Raw genomic sequence first — 14,909 nt, 5'->3', positions numbered from 1 at the left:
CGTACGGTGAGCTGAGCAGGCTCCGTGTTTGCCATGGTATGGCATCTGCATGGGTAAACCAGGAAAAAAGGCGTGAAACGATTGTATGCTGTTGCTTTCATGGAGGGAGAAGGGCCTGACGACATGTACCCAAAACCACCCGCGACACTGTTTTTGCCCCATCAGGCATTGGGAGCTTAACCCAGAATTCCAATGGGCGGCGGAGACTGCAGGAACTGTGGGGTAGCTACCCACAGTGCACCGCTCTGTAAGTCGATGCTAGCCATGGTAGTGAGGACACACTCCGCCGACTTAATGCACTTAGTGTGGACAGGCACAATTGACTGTATAAAATCGACCTCATTTTGTAGTGTAGACATACCCTAAGGTGCCACAAGGACTCCTTGGTTTTTTTGCTGCTACAGACTAACACGGCTACCACTGAAACCAAGACATGATGCATCATTGACAGCATTATTATCAACTTGCCCTTCTTTGGAACCTCGGAAACCAGGCCGAGTGGCTTAGCAAACCCTAATGATAGTTATTCTCTGCTGTCATGTGGATGCATCTTATTGGGTATAGTCTGGCTTGTTTCATCAGATTGTTCTAAAATAGGTCACATTTATGAAAAGAGAGCCAACATCAGTCTGCTCTGTGTTGAGGATACCTGACAAGCCTGGATTTGAAGGGACCAACCTCTCTGGAGTACCTTCTATATTAGGATGACTGCATACAGCAACCATTGTCACTGCCATTACAATATAAGATACTCTCACTAGAAGAAAATGTGTACATGGAACTACTAAAAATAGAGTATAACAGTGCAACACATTTGCAACACACACATTTTTTTGATACAGAAAAAATGTTTTTCATGTTAAAATTTTTGTAAAAATTACTGAATTGTGTACATGTGCCTAGGTGACAACATCCTAAAACAGCATAGGTGGAGGGTCACTAGTTCATGAGTTATCAACAAAATGTATGTTTGTGCGGTACAATATTACTCCCACGAATGTGGATGAAGGTTACCACTCAGCCCCTAAAGGGGGTGCTCTGCAAAGATTTGTGAAAGACCCTCTCTCTTTTTATGCACACTAATTGTGTGTGTGTTATCTACAGCATTTCCTGTACTGATGGTATAACCAATGAATCCCTGTTTAAATTGCCTTTCATCCACTTTCCACTCCCTGAGGGAATTTTGTTAAGTGGGAGACTCCTGGAGTCTTAAATTCCCCAAAGTAACGCGGAGGACACACATCGTATATTGGAGCCCATGGACACAGAGAGTTTCTCTTGAATCCCAAATCTGAGTTAATGTTTCCTGTTTGCAATTTATTAAACTAGGATATAGCCAATACAGTGTTAAACACCCCTCTCTCGTTGTTTACTGACATTTTAAACTCAATATTCAGATTTGCGTCTGGTTTTAGACAAAACAGCTGAAGCGTCACTGCGAAGCTGAGGAAAGTCCATGAATGTATTTGTGCGCCACCTACCACAATGGGGTCCTGGTGCAGGAGTAGGGCTCCAAGGTGCTATTGTAATGCTCCTAATTAATAACAACGTTAATAATTTAAAATACTTTGCCAGACTGTGGAACCCAGTAGCCCCGTCAGAATCCCTACGCTTTGCTGAGCTGGGGGATTCTGCAAAACAATGGCTGCAAACGTTGGACTGAATTTTTAAACAAATGAGCTTCAGCTGTAGCCCGGGCTACGCTGGGGGGGAGGGGGTTCGAACTAAGATATGCAACTTCAGCTACGCTATTTGCATAGCTGAAGTCGAAGTATCTTAGTTCGACTTACCTGGCCGTCCTCACGGCAGCGAGTTGACCACCGCGGCTTCCCCGTTGACTCTGCTTGCTCCTCCTGCTGAGGTGGAGTACAGGCGTAGTTTCGGGGATCGATTTATCACATCTAGATGAGACACGCTAAATCGATCCCCAATACATCGAGCACTACCCGCCGATCCAGCGGGCAGTATAGATGTACCCTATGTTTGCCGTCCTTTTGTGCTCCCCTTTCACAGCTATACCAGCAACCTCGTTTATTGGCAGGAATGTTCGCAGGAATAGCAAATTGTCCGTGAATATTGCACACTATTTGCAGAAAGCCTCTTTTGGCTTTGTAATCCTGAGTACTTTCACTGGATCCCTGATTCTAACAGCTGCACTCCTCTGCTCAGGGAACAGACACACTGTAGGGGAGGTGACAGGCAAAAACTTATTCACACCGAGTTGGATATTTCAAAAGCACCTAAGAGTGCTGAACGTGCAAGACCCATTGACTTGCAATGGAACTTGTGCTCCTAACTCATGTAAGGGCTCTTGGGTCTCTCACCAGAATCTATCTGGTGAACCTTTGCATATAATGAGTGCTTACAATCAAATCACTTGGGAATTTGGGAAAAGAAAGTGGTGACATGTAAATAAATGATGAAGTATGAGTCACTCCCCGAAGAGCTGAGTTCTGTACAGGGGGCACAGTGAAAGCTAGCAGTCGCTCAGCAGTGCTGCGGAATCTGTCGGGTCTTGTTTTGCCTGTTGCATCATCAGTTTCCCCAAGAAAGGCTACTTCATTGATCATTTCATTCATTGCCCATAGACATGATGGCAGAAGATGTTGCAATATTTTTTCCTGGCAGAAGACTGAGAAGCTATTTCAGTCTGCCTGATGACATGGGAGGTCCAAATGCTGCATTGATTTACATTTAGCCACATGACCATGTCACTTTTAACCCTCTCCAGACCCACAGAGTCTCTTAACCCCTCAAGAACTGAATCTGGGATATTGTCTCTTTTAAAATATGGGACCCTATTAGCCACATGAGGATCACACTTCAAATATCCACACAGCAATACTATGGACTACTGTGGAATTCCAGATGCTGGGATAATCCTAACAAGCTTTCTCTCGTTTCTTACTTCACTTCGGTCTTAAATTAGAACCACACAAAATGCGCATTTCCAGTTATAAGGAATAATTGGGCACAGGCAGGCGGCTCCAGCTTTTGCAACTAGAACAGTTGTAGGCACTGAATCCCACAGCTTAGGCTCTTTGGGCTTGGCGAAGCTGGGCTTGGCACAGGCTCTGAGGTGGCGGACAAAGGTGGCTATACACCACTTCAGCACCTGCAATAATTTAAAGCAACACCCCTGTGACATACTAGGGGACGATCCAGACTAATGAGTAGCTGTGTCCAGAGGCGGATTATGATTTTGTGGGGCCCCGGGCCAGAGCAAGTGGGGGGCTCCTCCCCACTCCTTCCGTCTGCAGCCCCTTCCCCTTCTCACGCTCCTGCTGGGGAAATGGGGTCGGGATGTGGGGGCTTTCCCTGCTCCGCCTGCTCAGCGCTTGTGCCGGGGAGTGGGTTGGGGTGTGGGGACTTGCCCTGCTCTGCCCGCCTGGCGCTTCTGTCATGGGTGAGCTGGACAAGCACCTGCGCCCCGACCCCGCTCCCTCGCACAAGCGCCAGGTGGAGCGGGACAAGCCCCTGTGCCCCAACCCTGTTCCCAGGCAGGAGTGTCGGGTGGAGCAGGACAAGCTCTCATGCCCCAACCCTGCTCCTGGCAGCAATGCCGAATGGATGGAGTGGGTCGGGGCATAGAGGCGCCTATTTTCCCAGGGCCCCCCAATTGGCCGGGGATCCTGGGCACGGGCCCCGTTGGCCCAGTGATTAATCTGCCACTGGCTGTGTCACCTCTGCTCTGTGATCTGGTGTGTTCTTTACAATTTGCCGCTGTAGCCTCCAGCCTGGCCTGCTCAAAACAGCCTCCAGCATATCAGTCACTCCCAGCTATGTCTGTGTGTGTGCTGGGGCCCAGCCAGCCATGCCTTGGCTGTTACCAGCCTTGATTATACTGAAGGGGGACCCCAACGCACTCCCAGTCTTAGATTTCCCCCAGAAGTGTATGTCCTGGACTGCCCAGCTCTCTCCTGGACAGTACAAGTTTATATCAAGTCTGTTATCTCTTTGGTAGAAATAATTTGCAGACAACTTATCACCCTAAATGGAGTTTTCCAAACACTTCAATGTAAACACATTGGATTAGATAAAACAGTAAAATTAGTTTATTAATTTACAAAGAGAGATTTTAACTGAGTGCAAGTAATGAGACATAAAAGTCAGAAATGGTTACAAAAAAAAATAAAGATAAGCCCATAGGCATTATCTACACGTACAATGCTACCGCTGCACTGGTGCAGCTCGCCACTGTAGCACTTTAGGGAAGACGCCACTGCCCCGATGGGAGAGCTTCTACTGTCAGCGTAGTTAATCCCCCTCTCCGAGAGGCAGTAGCTAAGTCAGCAGGTCTGTAGTGTGGACCTGGCCTAACTTAACAAACTGTTCAATGTTTTCTCACTACATGCTTGTGGCAGTCTTACTGACCAAACTTCTTAGGGAAACCCTTTCCCCAAAATCCAACAAATACTTCCTTAGTCTTGTTGCTTCAAGTGCCTTGAATGCAATGGGCTGGGCAGGGGGAGGGCAGGGGCTTTGCCCCTCCTTTTTATATTTTCAGTCCCCCTTTTGGAAAACATTTCCAGCTGGGTACCAGGAGACAAAAGGTCTATATGGAAGGATGTTCCCTGCTGCTTTTTTCTCCCCGGTGTAAGGTTCCTTTGTCTCTCTTTCCTGCTTGATGACCCTGTTTACTGCTTAAATGCAAACTAAGCACAGCACTCATCCCTTTATTTGAGACAGACCTATTTGCCAGCCTCAGTTTGGAACATGTGTTAACACCGTACAGTAGAATCTTATAACTTCACAGATAATGTTGCTACACATTTTACCAGGACAATATTGACGAGCAAATTATGAGTTTTCAGATGATACCTCACAAGCTGTACTTTGTACAAAGATGATTACAATTGTGTGTAGGGTGTGAACGCAGGGGTACGTTCTGTCACTACCCACTCCTGTGGGCAGCCCCCAACACATCCCCTAGGCTGTGGGGGAGTGAATCAGGGCCAGGGGAATCCTCACTTTGGGGAGCTGCACAGCCCTTTTGCACTGTTTTGTAGCGTGGGCTAGTGCCCGACCCCTGTTTCTATGCAAAGCAAAGGGGTATTCTCTGTGCCGTATCCTTTATAGCTGTTGGGGAGCTCACACCCTCCCCATCCTGGGAGCTCTGACCCTGGGAAGGATTATTAGCTGGCTGATCCATCCCCAGAATATGCCCAGTTCTCTGCCCACCCCAAGGACCCTTCCCCGGGGTTTTGCAGAAACTGCACTGGAAACTGGCCTCCTAGGCCTCCTGCCAGCCACCTATGGTGAGATCCAGAGCGCCTCTCCCAGCCTCTGGCTTTCTCTGCCCATTCCCCTGGCTCCTCCCTGCCTCTGTATAACTTCCCTTCCCAGCAGGCCTTGCTTGGCCTATGGTCCATATGGCTCTGTTCTAGGCTGGCACTGCTAGTGGCACTCTGCTAGGCCTGTAGCCTGCCTTAAAGGGCCAGCGCGCCCTGTAAAACGGTGAAAAACAACGCCGAGCCCTACGCTTTTTGCCCTCTTAGCGCTAAGTGCTGACTGTTCGCCATGACCTGGCGAGTGCCTTGACTAAACAATGCTTTTTCTCTTTTCCTGCAGGGTTATGAAGGCTCTCTGATAAAACTCACCTCTAAACAGGTAGAAGCCTAACCAGTGCTCAGAACCTCAGTGTCAGTCATTAGCTGTAAACTGATTAGAAACAGCAAATGACCACACCTAGCGGCCTCACCACATGCCCAGATTCAGGATGTTCCCTTGCCCCCACCCTCCCTGCAGCCTCGCCGCTGGCTGTGCTGAATGCAAGGAGCAGAAGCCTGTATTTCTTGCGGGGAGGGAGCGGAGGTAATTTAGGAATGAGCAGTGGGGTATGTACTGCGAAGGCAGCACTGTGTTATGCCCCAGACCTGTGAGCTCTCCGTGAAGATGCTGCCGAGTCTGCGCTTTCTGGGGACAAGCGGACCCGTGAATCGAATCTAAAACGCTCGGGAGAGGCATGCCGAGCAGCCCCGCCCTCCAGCACACCGCAGTGTTGCATTGCAGCGTCTTTATCCTGTAATGGAAGGCGTGCAGGCCAGCTGGGGCGAGCGGCTCAGGGCAGTACCTGTCCTTTCATTTGCATTCCTAGGAGGAATCAAGCCTTCGGGAAAAGAGCTCAAGTTCAGCCTCACAGATAACGGGATTTTTTCCCTTGCATGCGGGGAGAGCTGCCCAGCGCGGGGAGCATCGCTTAGCCCGGCATCCAGCCCAGCGCAGGGAGAGCCTTGCGCTCAGCCTGTTCTTCAGCTCTTTCCCCCTACACATAGCCCCAGCCCCAGCAGCAGCATCCTCTGGGCAAAGCTCATAGTTCTGTGCCACAGCTCCCCTGGGATTACCCAGCAGGGAAAATGGAGGGAAGCAAGGATGCAGGAGTATCCTGGAGACTCCAGACGCATCTTCTCCCCCAAGCACCTGGAAGAGAGCAGGAGTCCTGTGGTCGCCACGGAACACATCTTTCCTGCTCAGTCGCAGCACAGCCCTTCTCAGCCTTGCCTAAGAGGCAGGAGTCCCTGGCCAGTTTGTGGCTGTCCACAGTGGAGCATGACCTAGATGAAGGATGGAGGGTCCCTGAAGGCTCCACTTTAAGAACATGGTTGAAGCCAACTGGGGAAGCCAGTGCTGTTTCAGTTGCACTGTACTAGGCCTTTGGGTACACAGTGCACCCCATGTCTCCCCACACTCATCCCAGCCGCTGCACACTTAGACCTTCCAGAGGGAGGTGGGGAAGGCAGCAGAGGTTGTGATTTTATAGCAGAGGTGGCCAAAGTGAAGCCCATTGAGCAGATATGACCCTTGGAGATCTGCAGGGTGGTTCTCAGCTCCCCTCAGCTCTGAAACAGGGCAATGACTGTTGAGGACTACAGGTCCCAAGTATCCTTGGTGGGTGGTAGTGAGCAGGGTCCCTGTATCTGTGAGACGAGGGTGCTGCTCCTTCCCTGAGTCATCCCCTGACTCTCTTCTCTTCTCTTTTCTCCTCAGCCTGTAGGGTTTGTCAGCTTTGACAGTCGCTCAGAAGCAGAAGCTGCTAAGAATGCGCTGAATGTAAGTGCCTGATGCTCTAAGCAACAGTTCCCTTTGGCTGATGTGTTCACGCTGTGTGTGGAGGAGGGCTGGGGGGCAGCATGGGCAAGGGAATGAACTGCAGATGTGCATTCCTTCTATACATACATGGGGTGAGATAGCACCTTGACAGCAGACTAATGGCTAAGCCCTCTGAAAGTTGCTCCTGAGTTGCGCAAACAAAACATGGAATTCCTCCCGTACGATGCACTGAGATGCTGTATCCAACATTTAGCAAAGGGCAGATATTAATTGCATTCTCTTCTTCCATTTTATATCTGTATCCAAAATAGCAAAGAGATTGATTGTACACAGGTTGCTCTTCATAAACATGCTGCTTATTGCCCATGTTTTCATTTTCCTCTGGTGTGCAGGTTTACAGATTTATATTCTTTTCCCAGGGATTTTAGTTAGATTTACTGATTCACATAGTTTTTGGGTGCTGGGGAAGATCAACATTTTTTCTCCTGTCCTTTTCTATTTCCCCCAGTTCTCAGGGACTTTCCCCAAATGATTGCCAGTAGTTCTCTAAATTCCTTCAACATGGGGATGTATATCATCTGCCCCTGCTGATTTGTAAATATCCCGTTTTCCCAAGTGTTTCCTGCTCTGCTGTTTATCAACTGCTAACTGAACATTCCTCACTACTTCCTAAGTGTCCATCTCTCTTTCCCATTTTTATACTTTGCTGTCCACATTCCTCACTTTATTGGCATATACTCGACTCAGTCTCTTTTCAGAAAGACAAGGGCTTCTGCAATCATCTCAGTTTTCTGCAAATCAGGGGGCAACTTGCAAAGAGACCCTTGATACCAGAAGCTCAAAGTCTGAGCACGCTACATCAGAGCTATGAATCAGATTTACTCTATTAATCTCACAGTTTGAGCAAGGTCCAGCTCTTTCAAGCAATGGCTACAACCAAAGCTAAGCCCAGTGGGTTGAATTTGTACTCGTGGAGTTCTCAGGAGTACACTTTGTCTGCTGACTCCAGGAGCTCACCTGAGAGACTTAGCAATGCTACCACAGAGACATACCGAATCAGATCCTCGGCTGCTCTAAATCAGAGCAGCTCCACTGAAGCCAATTTCCACCAGCTGAGGATTTGAGCCCACATAGAGGTTCTTATGGGCGGGACTAGTTGTGATGTCTGAACTTAATGTTGCCTAACATTTTCCATCATAATACTTTATTTTTAGTTGCTAATTCTTTTGCCAAACTTTAACTGTTCGGTTTGAAATTATTTTTGTTTGCTCTCTGACCCTGATGAATTCTTTTTTTTGTTAAGTTTCCCTTCTCCACTGGAAATCTTCGCTTGATGTATGCTAGGATCACATTAGCCTTTCACGGCTGCTTCACATTGGCAGCTCATAGTCAACCAGGGGAACAACCAATATACCCAGGTCTTTCTCCTGCTCTGTGCCTTCCAGCTGATACACCCCCAGCTTATAGCAAAAACTCTTGTTGTTCGTCCCTAAGTGCATGACCTTGCACTTTGCACTGTTAAATTTCAGCCCATTTCTATTACTCCTGTTTACAAGGTTGTCCAGACCTCCTTGTGTGATATTCTGCTCCTCCTCCATATTGGCAATACCTCCCAACTTCTTGTTATCCGCAAATTGTATTAGTACACTCCTACTTTTTGTGCTAAGGCCAGTAATAAACGTGTTAAATAAGATCGGTCCCAAGACTTTAGCCTGACAGTTCACCTGTCAGTATGACAGATTGTAGTCTCCCCTTTAACCAGTTCCTTATCTACCTTCAGTTCTCTCATGAATCCTCATCTTCTCCATATGGAACTATATCAAATGTCTTACCGACATCCACGTAGATTAGAGCTACTGCATTTCCTTTGTCTAAAAAATCAGTTTCTCCTCAAAGAAGATCAGGTTGGTCTGACATGATCTACCTTTTGTAAACCCATGTTGTATTTTATCCCAATTACCGTTCACCTCTGTCCTTAAGTACTTTCTCTTTCAAAATTTGTTCCAAGACCTTGCATACGATTGAGGTCAAATGCACAGGCCAGTAGTTTCCCAAATCACCTTTTTTCCTTTCTTAAAAATAGGAACTATATCAGCAATTCTCCAGTCATAGGGTAAGACACCCAAGTTTACAGATTCATTAAAAATCCTTGCTATTAGTCTTGCAATTTCATGTGCCCGTTCCTTTAATATTCTTGGATGGAGATTATCTGGGCCCCCTGATTTAGTCCCATTAAGACAGTGGTCCCCAAACTTTTCACCTTGTGTCCCCGCCCCTTACCCCTCTCTGCATTCCCCTGGAGCCTGGGGCCACGGCTCTAGGAGGGAGGGATGCGGACAGGAGTAAGGGGGCTGAGATTGGGGCCATAGCTGGGGCTGGGAGGGGACCCCTGGGAGCGGGGATCCCCAGGCACAGGGCTGCCAGCTGCGGCCTGCAGCCAGAGCCCCGGCCCGGGTGCAGGGCCGGGGCTAGGAGTGGAGCTCAGTGGCGCTCTGCAGATTGGGGATCTCTGCATTTAGCTGTTTAAGTTTGACTTCCACCATGGACATTTCTACCTCCATATCCTCATTTCCATTAGCCACCCTGCCACTATCCCTAAGCACCTCTTTACCCTTATTTAAAACCCAGGCAAAGTATTTGTTTAGGTGTTGGGCCATGCCTGGACAATCTTTAATCTCCACCCCATCCTCAGTGCTCAGAGGTCCCACTTATTCTTTCCCTGTTTTCTTCTTACTCATATGGCTCTAGAGCTGTTTATTATTGGTTTTAATTCCCTTGCAAGGTCCAAATTTGCTTGAGGACCAAATATTTACTAATGGGTCTTCAGTCTAGCAGAGAAAGGGATAACACGATCCAAAGGCTGGAAGTTGAAGCTAGACCAATACAGAGTGGAAACAAGGTGGACATTTTTGACAGTGAGGATAATTAACTATTAGAACAATTTACCTAGGGTCATGGTGGATTCTCTATCACTAGCAAGTTTTAACGCAAGATGGGATGTTTTTCTAACAGATCTGCTCTAGGAGTTATTTTGGGAAGTTCTCTGGCCTGTGTTATACAGGACGTCAGACTCGATGATCACAATGGTCCCTTCTGGCCATGGAATCTATGAAGCTATGAAAGCTGTAATTAGATAATCCGTTAAAAATGAATTTTAAATGACTCCGTTAAGAAAAGTCTGTCAAACCTATTTTTGTCCTTAAAGGTCTTAGTAACAGAATAACACAGACTATTCAAACTTATGCATGGACTATATTTATAGTTTCATTTTTAGGATTCTTGGTCTTTTTTGCTATTATTCTTCAAAACTGAAAGTTTCTTCTTCAGCAGAGACTCACAGATAAGGGAGAATTCCACAAAGATCTTCCCTCTTTCAAAATGGCTAGCATCGAAGTGGGGCTGAGGGCACAGGCTGCCTTAGCAAAGATGGCCACTGCTTGTATTCATTCACCTCCTAGCGCAACTCTCTACCTCCAACAGCACAGTGGCCAAAAATGACCATAAACCACCACAGGGCAAAGTGAAGGTTGTTTGGATGCACTTCTTACCGCCACATGTTTGGATGTGTTTTAAGTTTAACCTTCTCTGCAGATTTCCGGGGATCAGAACGCTTGGTTTTGGGATAATTACAACATCCCTGTAATGTAATTGTTTTAATTAGAATCGTGAAAAGTAATGTCGGGCTGGAAGGAACCTCAAGTCATCTAGTCCAGCCCCCCTGCACTGAGGTGGGACCAAGTAAACCCAGACCATCCCTGCCAGGTGTTTGTCCAGCCTGTTCTCCAATGATGGGCTTCCACAACCTCCCTTGGAAGCCTGTTCCACAGCTTAACTAGCCTTTTAGTTAGGTTTGATATTAGGGAAATCTTTCTAACTCTCCCTTCCTGCAGATTAACCCTATTACTTGTCCTACCGTGTACTCCATCTCAACGTGATTCTGTCGGGGATTTTTTAATAGCTAGGCCAGACTCTGGCCTAGTCCAGGTGTTTGTGTGACCCCAGCAGCAGCTGAAAAGCAGCTCTGGGGCAGTGAGGAATGCCCTGATAGAGGGGAACCCCCAGCTGCTTTCAAGCACCTCCTCCTCCCCTGCCTGTGAAGGGGCTGTGCCAGGGTATGCCAGGGGAGCTGTACCTGGTGCTTTTTTGGCTCCCACTAGCCTAGGGTCAGGCGAGCAGGGAGGCTGACATTGCCCACAGCTCTCCTCAGCGTCACTGACTGTAAACTCGCTGTGGGTGCAGATCTGGCCCATGCTGTGAGCACAGGGTCTATACACAGCGTACCCAGGAGTACGTCCCAAACAGGAGGCTGACACCACAGGGAAGTGCAAAGTCAAGAACTCCCAAGTTACCAAATGCCCATGCAACCCCCTCCTCTTCAGCACCTGACCCCTCCAACCTCCTCCTCCTATCCCCACCCTCTCTGCTCCTATCCAACCAGCGCCACCCCCTTCCAACCACCAGCTCCCACCGCCCACCTCCCAACCCCCTCCAACCTCCACCTCCTATCCCCACCCTCTCTGCTCCTGTCCAACCAGCGCCAGCTCCTTCTAACCACCAGCTCCCACCGCCCACCCCCCAACCCCCTCCAACCTCCACCTCCTATCCCCACCCTCTCTGCTCCTATCCAACCAGCGCCAGATCCTTCCTCCCACCAGCTCCCACCGCCCACCCCCCAACCCCCTCCAACCTCCTCCTCCTTTCCCCACCCTCTCTGCTCCTGTCCAACCAGCGCCAGCTCCTTCCAACCACCAGCTCCCACCGCCCACCTCCCAACCCCCTTCAACCTCCACCTCCTATCCCCACCCTCTCTGCTCCTCTCCAACCAGCGCCACCCCCTTCCAACCACCAGCTCCCACCGCCCACCTCCCAACCCCCTCCAACCTCCACCTCCTATCCCCACCCTCTCTGCTCCTGTCCAACCAGCGCCACCCCCTTCCAACCACCAGCTCCCACCCCCGCCCCCCCAACCCCCTCCAACCTCCACCTCCTATCCCCACCCTCTCTGCTCCTGTCCAACCAGCTCCAGCTCCTTCTAACCACCAGCTCCCACCGCCCACCTCCCAACCCCCTCCAACCTCCACCTCCTATCCCCACCCTCTCTGCTCCTATCCAACCAGCGCCAGCTCCTTCCTCCCACCAGCTCCCACCGCCCACCTCCCAACCCCCTCCAACCTCCACCTCCTATCCCCACCCTCTCTGCTCCTGTCCAACCAGCGCCATCTCCTTCCAACCACCAGCTCCCACCTCCCACCTCCCAACCCCCTCCAACCTCCACCTCCTATCCCCACCCTCTCTGCTCCTGTCCAACCAGCGCCAGCTCCTTCCTCCCACCAGCTCCCACAGCCCACCCCCCAACCCCCTCCAACCTCCTCCTCCTATCCCCACCCTCTCTGCTCCTATCCAACCAGCGCCAGCTCCTTCCAACCACCAGCTCCCACCGCCCACCTCCCAACCCCCTCCAACCTCCACCTCCTATCCCCACCCTCTCTGCTCCTGTCCAACCAGCGCCAGCTCCTTCCAACCACCAGCTCCCACCGCCCACCTCCCAACCCCCTCCAACCTCCACCTCCTATCCCCACCCTCTCTGCTCCTGTCCAACCAGCGCCAGCTCCTTCCAACCACCAGCTCCCACCGCCCACCTCCCAACCCCCTCCAACCTCCACCTCCTATCCCCACCCTCTCTGCTCCTGTCCAACCAGCGCCACCCCCTTCCAACCACCAGCTCCCACCGCCCACCTCCCAACCCCCTCCAACCTCCACCTCCTATCCCCACCCTCTCTGCTCCTGTCCAACCAGCGCCACCCCCTTCCAACCACCAGCTCCCACCTCCCACTCCCAACCCCCTCCAACCTCCACCTCCTATCCCCACCCTCTCTGCTCCTGTCCAACCAGCGCCAGCTCCTTCCAACCACCAGCTCCCACCGCCCACCTCCCAACCCCCTCCAACCTCCACCTCCTATCCCCACCCTCTCTGCTCCTGTCCAACCAGCGCCAGCTCCTTCCAACCACCAGCTCCCACCGCCCACCTCCCAACCCCCTCCAACCTCCTCCTCCTATCCCCACCCTCTCTGCTCCTGTTCAACCAGCGCCACCCCCTTGCAACCACCAGCTCCCACCTCCCACCTCCCAACCCCCTCCAACCTCCACCTCCTATCCCCACCCTCTCTGCTCCTGTCCAACCAGCGCCAGCTCCTCCCTCCCACCCCCTTCCAACCACCAGCTCCCAACCCTCTCCAACCTCCATCTCCTATCCCCACCCTCTCTGCTCCTGTCCAACCAGCGCCAGCTCCTCCCTCCCACCCCCTCCAACCGCCAACTCCTCCCTCCCACCTCCCGACTCCTCCAACCGCCAGCTCCTATCTCCCACCCATGTCTCCTACCCTCCTACCCTCTGTGCTCCTATTCACCCCCCGCCCCGGCTTCTATCCCCCATCTCTACTCCTATCCAACCCCCTCTCAATATCCAGATGAGTCCATGTCACCCATTCCTATCCAAAACCCTGTCTCCTACTCCTCCCCCATTGCTCCTATCCAAAACCCTGTCTCCTACTCCTCCCCCATTGCTCCTATCCAACACCCTGTCTCCTACTCCTCCCCCATTGCTCCTAGCCAACACCCTGTCTCCTACTCCTCCCCCATTGCTCCTAGCCAACACCCTGTCTCCTACTCCTCCCCCATTGCTCCTAGCCAACACCCTGTCTCCTACTCCTCCCCCATTGCTCCTAGCCAACACCCTGTCTCCTACTCCTCCCCCATTGCTCCTAGCCAACACCCTGTCTCCTACTCCTCCCCCATTGCTCCTAGCCAACACCCTGTCTCAGAGATACACACCCCAGGTCCTATCCAACACCCTGTCTCAGAGATACACACCCCAGGTCCTATCCAACACCCTGTCTCAGAGATACACACCCCAGGTCCTATCCAGCACCCTCTCTCAGAGATACACGTGCCCCAGCTCCTATCCAGCACCCTGTCTCAGAGATACACGCGCCCCAGCTCCTATCCAGCACCCTGTCTCAGAGATACACACGCCCCAGCTCCTATCCAGCACCCTGTCTCAGAGACACACACGCCCCAGCTCCTATCCAACACCCTGTCTCAGAATCCAGCACCCTGTCTCAGAGATACACACGCCCCAGCTCCTATCCAGCACCCTGTCTCAGAGATACACACGCCCCAGCTCCTATCCAACACCCTGTCTCAGAGACACACACGCCCCAGCTCCTATCCAACACCCTGTCTCAGAGATACACACGCCCCAGCTCCTATCCAACACCCTGTCTCAGAGACACACACGCCCCAACTCCTATCCAGCACCCTGTCTCAGAGATACACACGCACCAGCTCCTATCCAGCACCCTGTCTCAGAGACACACACGCCCCAGCTCCTATCCAGCACCCTGTCTCAGAGACACACACGCCCCAGCTCCTATCCAGCACCCTGTCTCAGAGACACACACGCCCCAGCTCCTATCCAACACCCTGTCTCAGAGACACACACGCCCCAGCTCCTATCCAGCACCCTGTCTCAGAGATACACACGCCCCAGCTCCTATCCAGCACCCTGTCTCAGAGATACACACGCCCCAACTCCTATCCAACACCCTGTCTCAGAGACACACACGCCCCAGCTCCTATCCAACACCCTGTCTCAGAGATAGACACGCCCCAGCTCCTATCCAACACCCTGTCTCAGAGACACACACGCCCCAACTCCTATCCAGCACCCTGTCTCAGAGATACACACGCTCCAGCTCCTATCCAGCACCCTGTCTCAGAGACACACACGCCCCAGCTCCTATCCAGCACCCTGTCTCAGAGACACACACGCCCCAGCTCCTATCCAGCACCCTGTCTCA

The 14,909-nt window shown here is 51.3% G+C and overlaps 1 protein-coding gene and 1 long non-coding RNA gene across 12 annotated transcripts in view; one reads left to right on the top strand and one right to left on the bottom strand.

Moving 5' to 3' along the window:
• The window catches only part of RBPMS (RNA binding protein, mRNA processing factor), a 144,337-nt gene that overhangs the window by 40,810 nt on the left and 88,618 nt on the right, over positions 1–14,909 (top strand). For all 9 annotated transcript variants that reach the window (XM_045017842.1, XM_045017841.1, XM_045017840.1 and 6 more), the window contains exons 3-4: positions 5,572–5,610; positions 6,988–7,050. In XM_045017842.1, coding sequence (XP_044873777.1) covers positions 5,572–5,610; positions 6,988–7,050 — 102 coding nt within the window. The remainder of the gene's footprint in view (positions 1–5,571; positions 5,611–6,987; positions 7,051–14,909) is intronic.
• LOC123370922 lies at positions 10,331–12,462 on the bottom strand. Of its 3 annotated transcripts, none has more exons than XR_006579632.1 (3): positions 12,436–12,462; positions 11,183–11,356; positions 10,331–10,687 (listed from the first exon to the last, which is right to left on the bottom strand). It is a non-coding gene; the product is annotated as an uncharacterized LOC123370922 (long non-coding RNA). The 3 variants fall into 3 exon arrangements; XR_006579630.1 differs by lacking the exon at positions 12,436–12,462 and adding an exon at positions 12,145–12,178; XR_006579631.1 differs by lacking the exon at positions 12,436–12,462 and adding an exon at positions 11,660–11,691.

The sequence above is a fragment of the Mauremys mutica genome, chromosome 5, assembly GCF_020497125.1.
Source record: "Mauremys mutica isolate MM-2020 ecotype Southern chromosome 5, ASM2049712v1, whole genome shotgun sequence".
NCBI classification, from domain to species: domain Eukaryota; kingdom Metazoa; phylum Chordata; order Testudines; family Geoemydidae; genus Mauremys; species Mauremys mutica.
This window is presented reverse-complemented; position numbering and strand designations above follow the sequence as displayed.